The sequence below is a fragment of the Watersipora subatra genome, chromosome 1 (assembly GCF_963576615.1).
Source record: "Watersipora subatra chromosome 1, tzWatSuba1.1, whole genome shotgun sequence".
NCBI lineage: Eukaryota > Metazoa > Bryozoa > Gymnolaemata > Cheilostomatida > Watersiporidae > Watersipora > Watersipora subatra.
Genome location: NC_088708.1, coordinates 27,442,697 through 27,451,010, shown reverse-complemented (window position 1 = coordinate 27,451,010; position 8,314 = coordinate 27,442,697). Strand labels below are relative to the sequence as shown.

General features: G+C 36.0%; 1 protein-coding gene across 2 annotated transcripts in view; it reads right to left on the bottom strand.

Moving 5' to 3' along the window:
- Positions 1–24: 24 nt before the first annotated feature.
- The window catches only part of LOC137385704 (solute carrier family 28 member 3-like), a 38,567-nt gene continuing 30,277 nt past the window's right edge, over positions 25–8,314 (bottom strand). Inside the window, exons 6-13 of one of the 2 annotated variants that reach the window (XM_068072235.1) lie at positions 8,133–8,213; positions 6,506–6,586; positions 5,462–5,587; positions 4,792–4,926; positions 3,668–3,847; positions 2,399–2,674; positions 624–804; positions 25–504 (exon numbers count right to left, since the gene is read on the bottom strand). In XM_068072235.1, coding sequence (XP_067928336.1) covers positions 452–504; positions 624–804; positions 2,399–2,674; positions 3,668–3,847; positions 4,792–4,926; positions 5,462–5,587; positions 6,506–6,586; positions 8,133–8,213 — 1,113 coding nt within the window. In that variant the 3' untranslated portion in view covers positions 25–451. Of the gene's footprint in view, positions 505–623; positions 805–2,398; positions 2,675–3,667; positions 3,859–4,791; positions 4,927–5,461; positions 5,588–6,505; positions 6,587–8,132; positions 8,214–8,314 lie in introns of both variants that reach the window. The other variant, XM_068072234.1, reaches the window with a different exon arrangement.

Sequence of the window (8,314 nt, the reverse complement as noted above, 5' to 3'; positions counted from 1 at the left end):
TTCTTTTCTTTTGCACCGAAGAGCTATAGAAATGTCACTCGTATTCATACTCTGGTAGCAAAGGGTTATAAGGTTACAGTTACATACCTGAACCAATGGTATGAGTACAAATTGCAGGTTTTAGAATTTACAGAAAAATATTGGTAGCATGCAAAATTACCATATAAAATATGAATATATTAGCTAATATACAATATTATTTGCATAGATAAAACACTGTAACGTTTGGGATAAACAGATTTGAAGGTCATATTGGTTCTTCATTAATACAATGCTAAACCTAATCTGGAGGCCTTTGGACATCCTGGTCTTGCACATTTTAGCTGAAAATCAAAAAATTCATGTCATGTAAAAATTCTACTAGCTATTTTTATTTACAATGAGCGTCAGTAAATCAGCATCTATTAGGAAGTGCTGACATTGAATTGAATTCATATGAATTCTAGGTAATTCATATCGTTCCACATGTCTCCGGATTTAAAGCACCTGGCACTGAGAGGAGTCCTGCAAGTATAGATGTTATGTTTAAACAGCAAGTGCAATATGTTGGAATCAGAGATTGGAATAAGTCACTATAGAATGTAGTCTAGATAATCCTTTTTATTCTCAAAGGAAACGCTTACCTGCAATACATGCCGTCATAAAACACGCAACGTTCCCAGTTAGCATAGCACGAAATACTGTTGTAGCAATATCCTTTTTTCTTTGGGGTGCCATAGCTCCCAGGCCTCCAAGCATTATTCCTATACTTCCAAGGTTGGCAAATCCACATAACGCATATGTGGCTATTACTTCTCCTCGTTCCTACATTGATATGGATGTTATCAAACTACTTCAACAGCAATTTTCTAATTCCTGACACAGTGCATTATGGTATTACAAATATGCATGAAGAGTTTTAGTAATTTATGTTTTTTCCTTAAAAAAAGTGCTGTCATTATGCAGTGAAACTAGCTTTGCACATAGAATAATTATTGGCACGTTGTTTGCATATGATAAATCTAATGCCATCGTAAAACTGCGTTATGCTTCCAGTGTTTCTAAAGACAAGCCACGCAAATTTGTATTATGTTAGTTCAGTGTAGAGAGATGCTTAGTCATTGTGAGGCTTTCTCTGTGGCTGTCACCTTTAAAAAATGCACAACTGTGGCGGTGGATTGTGCCAGAACTGGGGCTGAGCTAAAGAGGAGAGCAACAATGAAGCGACTGGTGCCATGACCTGACCGAAACCCAACTCGGTAAACTGACATTACCATTTACCAGCCTGATCTAAGCAAAGAACCTGAAGGGACAGGACCGAGCTTTTGTCAAAACAGAAGTCAGCTGACTGGAGTAGGGAACCCGACAGCACCGGTTCTGGTCCCAACTGATCTTTTCTCCCGTGGCTAAGTGGATGGCTCCTAGGAATCCACTGAGGTGAGAGTGTGGTGACCGATCACTGAGACCAAAGCTGAACTAGAGAGGAGAACCGACATCGAGGCGACAGACGCCACGATCAGGCTGAGCCTCGACTTGGTAGACAACACAGCCCTTGGTAACAATTCCAGTCATCTACCGAGTTGGCCTTACCATTGAGGGGAGGAGTCAAGCCACCTGCAGGAGCTATGAAAGACGCTGCAAAAGCGACCAAGAGCAGAACACCTGGAAGTCCCTCAACGTGCAGTTTAGATGTTTATTGCATATTGAACTGTACTCTTATACATATTTACAGAGAAATATATAAATTCATTGCCTTACACTTGAGTGGTTTGGTTTTTGTAGAGCAAGTAGAGAAACTCGGTCAGTTCTTTTACACAACAGTATATAGTACTGTTTAATTGTGGGATGCTTCAGAAGAGCCCAGCTATAGTTTGTTTAAACTCCATTAAGTAAGGATCGTAAAGAGTTGCCTACTTCTCAAAATGAACAACATTATTTAAAGGACAACAACTCTTCCAGATACAGACAACTTGTGCCAAACTTATTTGGAAATTATTTCACTATACCAAGTATACAGGTGTTCATTAGTAAAAGCTTTTGTACCTCATGACCAAAAGAGCATAACAACACGGTGCAAACTTTGTGCTCTACGCAACATGTACTCCCCCAAATGAGGGAAAGGAAAAGGATGACCAACACAATTACTCTACATTCTACAAACTGTTAGCCCATTATGTCCTATTGACATCTATCCAAGGTTAGTTTTAATTTTACTGTAATGCAACAGGACTCAAGAAAGCCTTAGGTTTAAATCCAATTATTGAGCTAGAAGTTTTTTAGCTTTGGAAGATTTTTCTCTTCATCAAGTTCAACCAGCCATGTACTAAGTCTTTAATAGCTCTTACTCCCACTCACAGCTTGCTAGCGTATTTTGGGTTTATTTTAGAACCTGAAATAACTTTGGCTATGCTGATCTTACCGATATAGTAGGATAACATTTATCGGAGGCTATTGTGTCACCGTCCATGACATTAAAACAGTTCCCAATGTGGTCATAGTGTGTGGTTCGATTCAATGAAGGATTCACCCATGTCCTGAGGAAATTCCTGTTTTCCTGTAGTGTCCCGAGCTGGTCATATGCTATAAATTCATTAGTAAAAGTCTTGACTCCTATCAAGGTGGCCATCTGGAAGCAGTCTTCTGTGGGAGTTCCCATTACGTATGCAAAAGGGTAGAGCAGGTAGGAGCAAATGAGCTGCAGAAGAAATTTTAAACAGCAAATCAGTGAATGCTGTGTATACCATGAGTATATATTAGAGACAGACAAATCTAATTTCAAGAGAGTAGGGCGGGTCTTGCCCCAAGCCTATCTCCATGGTCTGCTTTTAGAGAACTTCACTAACTACACAAAACTCAAAATCGTCGCTTACAACTCTACTCTAACATACTCTCTCTGATGAAGCCTTGCTGGTGTGCAGAAGGCCTTTAGATTAAATTGGCTACCTACGCATGCCTAGAGTTACCTACAAAGGTGGGTGTAACTCGTAGCTGTAGTATGTGCAGAAAGCGTTGCAGAAATTTTTGTATATGGTGATTAAATTATTTGTATGCCAAGTTAGTCACTGCGCTTTCTTAGCATGTGTATAGGCTAGCTTGGTATGTGAACAGAGTGAAAACTTATACCTTTACATTTCATAGAAATTTTAATTTGTTAAGAAATGAGAAAGTACAAAGAAGTTATAAGTTCTGCTCATCGCCGTAATGGCTAAGTGGCAGTGGTCAATCTAAACTATTCTGGAGGTCTGTCAGTGACTGGTGGTGGTCAAAGTGGAAAGTTTTAGTAAGACTACTATCCGATAATAAGACATCTTTAGCCTGTTTACCAAATGTTTGTACCTAATGAATTGGTAAAATCGAGTTTTAGAGACTGCGACGCAATACGACTTGCTATGCAAATAGCAGTCAGCTATTTTCCAAATATTAATTGAAAAGAGGAAACAATTCTTAACTTCAAGTTTTACTGATCTTAGTAGGCAATCGCTGGTGATTTATTTTCTATCTGCTCACCAAATGCTAAGTGAATATAATAAAATTTTTCTGATGATGTCACTGACAAAAAATTAAAACTAGTAGCTCAGTGATCATATGATTATATGCTTTCTTAACATATCAGCGTGTATTAAAAATTGTGTGAAAACCAACTCTCAGTGTTCTACAGGAAGTCCACATATAAATAACTTAAACTTACTTCAAAAGTAAGTTCAGGGTGGTGAGGACGTTTGAGTCCAGCTGCGGCACCAAACCACTTGAGGGTCTGATTTATGAACTGGAGGAGAGCCAAGAATGCGATGAGATTTGCTGCGATATTAGCTACAAGTTTTATGGAGGTGGAGGCTCCATTGGATGCAGCCTCGATTATATTTCTCTCCTGAGGCTTAGCTGAGAAAAGATAAACAGTGATTATAAACGACTACTCTTATTGCTTCACCATCATAATTACTATTGCTCTTATTAGTAGCATCAATGGCGAAAAAAACTTCAACTCACTTTTCATGGTATTGATCAAAACTAACGGAAGTTTTATTTGAAGTTACTTTCTACATTTTGCGCTAATTAATTTTGTTAATATCTCCTTCTTGCTGGGAGTTGTTACACTTTACTTAGAGTTTAAATAAAAAGAAGAATTCATTGACTGACTAGCCAAATGACCGGGGTCGCGTGGGTAATAAAATAATCACCCTTGAATTTGATTAACTTACCTTGTAAGCTAGTTAGTAATCTTTACTAAAACAATAGCGGTGCTTTCGGCCTGCTTAATAACCGTTCCGTTCCATTACGCACAATGATCAACTGAGCTAGTTAATAGCCCCACCCAGTATAAGCGTGAGCAGTTTAATTGATGCAATGAACAGTATTTTGACCATTATTATTAGCTATGCACACCTAGTATAATGGTTAAGCTAGCTGCCTCCAGCTCTCGAGGTTCCGAGGTCAAATCCAGTGTAATACAGATTTTTTATTGCTAGATTTCAATTCTATAACTGGACACAGAGATGAAAACAAGAAGACAAGCGCTGAGATTTATAATTATCATAAATTGTTATAGCAATAAAACTATGGTAATTATAATACAATATAATAATCATAGAGAGTTATTGTAGTAGTAATACTTGTCTAGCACTTATGTGACTTCAACCACGATCTTGTGATAGTGATAGTTTTATATACCTTAGTCATGATTAGAATAGTGCAATCATATTTCGCATAGTATTACTTTTGTGTGAATATTACGATCAGAGCTCTAATAAAAATGATAAAATTATTATATTAATACAAAACTGGGCTATGATTAGAAAAGTATATATGAATAACAGCTAGCTTACCCATGTCTTTAATGTCATCTACTGTTGTCTTAGATTTCTGTGTTTCTGGATAGAATAGCTTGGACATGGCAAGTGCAGCAGGTGCTGACATGACAGATGCAGAGAGCAGGTGACTGGGAGAGACCTAGCAAAATATGTTTAAAGATATTCACTGTTTCTGTATCTGAAGATATCTGTTTGTATATTTTGTTGTATCAATCTCTAACTGGATGCCCTCTATAGAGATGTGTGCCACACGCACACGCTGCAAGTGAATGGCAGTTATACGCGCTTATAAATGTTGCCATATCTATCAAATGGTCTATCCTAACAAAAGCTACTTAAATGTATAGACGAAACCTGCAAAAGTGTGGGTTTTCACATCTTCCGATAAGTTCCTTTTTCTTGTACCAACTACTGTTGTCTTAATAAGTAATCGAGAAACAGACCCTTATTTCACTACATTTCTTCATATATTTTGCTCTGCGAGTTTGAATTTAGATCTACTAGGGTGAAAAAAAACATTGTTAACGCTGTTAACCCCGTAACACAAAAAACTGTTAATCCTATGTATGACAGTATCAGGCAAAGACAACTCCTCACTATTGTCTTGTGTATGTTTTGGGCAGTCAAGCACCTACATGAAAAGAGAGTGACATATAATGGGTGTTTAAGCTTACCCCAAATAAGATGTAGGTTGCCAACACGCTGCCAGCTATGGTTGCAAATCCTCCCGTCATAACTGCATGTAGCTCAGATTTGGTCATGTCATTGAGTAGGGGTTTGATTATGAGTGGTGCCTCAGTCTAAATACAATAGATTTATCAGAATGCTGAGATTTTAATTCGACTTGGCATAATTATTTGTGGAAAAAGTGCATACATAAATGATGATCTATTATAAACAATACTTGAATGATTTGCCATAGCATCAGGTATGTTTTGACGATTGAGAATTGAATTGCATAGAATCGTTTTTATTGCAAGCTTAACTGATGATCGCTTACATCACTCAAGTCAGCAATATATATTTGGCTTCATGTGTGTGTGCATGCGTGCGTGCGTGTGTCCTCTATAGAAACTAACTTTTAAGGAAAAAATCTGTTTAATATTTGCATGTGGTTTTCATGGTTACTCCCTCAAGTTTGAGGTCTAAACATATTTTGGGTTCACCACCCGTAAGGGGCAAATACAGACAAAAAAAGACATTTGTCGTAAATAAAAATGACGCTAAATACGATTTCATAATTAATGAGACCACTAGAATGTTGGCCAATATTACGGTGGAACCCTATGACAATCATCACAGTTTATTTGACTAACACTCTAACCAACTGAACTAATTAGTCACCTTCTGAAGACTCGGGATAATTTTACCAAACAAAGATAAAAATAGTTTATTTTTATCTCTGTTGTGTTTAATTTTTTGTTGGATTTATTTGAAGATTACTACAATAAAAGAATGAAAGTTAGAAATTCAAGTTTTATTTTTGCCTAAACAACGCCAGATCTGTCTACTTGTATTAATTATAGTAGAGACAAGGTAATGGATGAGCCGATATAGTGATATTGTAAGTACATGTGATATAACGGGATTAGATAACTTGACAGACTTACTGTTTATCAACTAAGAACATAATCTATTGTGACAATTGTTGGAGCCTTGAAGAAATGAGTTCTGGAATGGTTATATATGGTATATCTCTAACAAATATGGAAGCCCACCTGACCAACAAAGATGTTAGCGGAAGCATTGAGAGACTCCCCAGCAGTAGTTCCCATGGTTACCTGCATCAGCCAGGCTACCTGCAATCATGAATTGCATATAGAAAGTCTGTACGGAAGAAAAGTTCCGTGCTTTTAAAACTAAACCTTAAATTAAACCTTAAATTAAGCAATTTTTAGCATATAGTGCCTTACAAAAAATGATCCTCATTAAAATGAACAATAACTTATTCTTTGTGAGATGCAAGTAAATCAGTCTACTCTCCAAGTAGTGTTGGAAGCCTGCTGATTCAGCTCAACTGTTAGTCGTTTTACTGGAATTTGATATAACAACCAAATGTAACGGAATAATTTTCATGGAATTGTTAGCAGAAAGTGCATGTAAGTTAACAATATTTGTTCATCAAATGTTTTTCATGAGTGTACACTCTCGTTTGTATACACTTAAAGGGTGTATAGTTTCGTTTAATTTCGTTTAAATCAATAAGAACGAAAATGTAAAAAGTTGTAAAAGTGTTGATATTGTTTGACTGATATACTTTCTGCAGCAGCCTGGGTTTTTAATTTGAGATGAGACAGTTATTTATGCAGATAATGATGATGATTATTTATGCATGTAACTATTAGCACTCTATAAATGTATCCAACTGTTTAAAAGGTTTTGACTGAGCAGCTGTTACATTGACAATAGTTCCTGTAGCATTTCAGTGAAATGCATATTCTTTTATATCATTTGAAAGGTGAGATTATGCATATATTTTCTCAAAAATAAACAAAAAAGATAACAGCATTTTAACTAAACCAGTAATCAAATCAAATCAAGGGAATATATACGCTGCATTTCTAAATCTGGTCAGCTCAGCAAAGCTTTATTTTTTCTGTAATTGTAATATACATGTAGTAAATACAAACAGAAAGTATCTCTTAAGTGACCACACTAGTTGTTGCATGTGCTTTGGCAGAATTAGAAAGTTTTAGCCCTGTCTAGTTTGTATAGTAGTTTGTTTTATTGCATTGGAAGATAAACTTTTAGTTCAATTTTTAAACTGAAATGTTATTTCACAAACATACTCTATATCGTTGCTGTCACTTGGTACTTTATCTCATCGATCTAAAAATTACAAATATCTAATAAGTTGCATATGAATGCTGAATTTTTTAAAGTATGCAGCAGAGGTGCTACTAACTACTAGCATTATTGTGAGTGACAGGAGGCTGACGTTCAGGTTTAAATGATATCTGGATATAATGTTAGTTGCTTTCATATATCAAGAAGCAATATATGTATATTGATGATACAGTTGGTCGTCCTAAACAGTATACACTTCTCTAAATTGCTGGAGGACTGCTAGTCACTTTAGCCTATCTAATGCTTTATAATAGCTTTGCTTTTGGCTATGTGAGTCGAAACTTAACTTTCTTACTAGATGAAATGTTATTTTGTTGAAAATGTTATTTCTTAAAAGTATAGCGATGTACGACCAGCCATTACAGCTTAGGAAATAGTCAAGCTATTTTTTCCCAGATTGACTGAATTTTCTTTAACAAATGTTCATTGATCAGAAAATACGTGTAACAGTTTGTAGCAGTATTTTGTATGTATAATAGATTTTGTAATAATACTTACTTTGAGAATAATGACCTGCATGACTCCAAGATAGTAGAGCATTGATATTGTAGTGCTAAAGAACACCACAACTGGCAGAACCTGAAATTATAACAGACTTCTATTACATACAAAAAGAAAAAAGAAAAACTAGAAAAAATTTTCTAAGTTTTTTATTCACCAAATTATTGTTGACTTTGTTA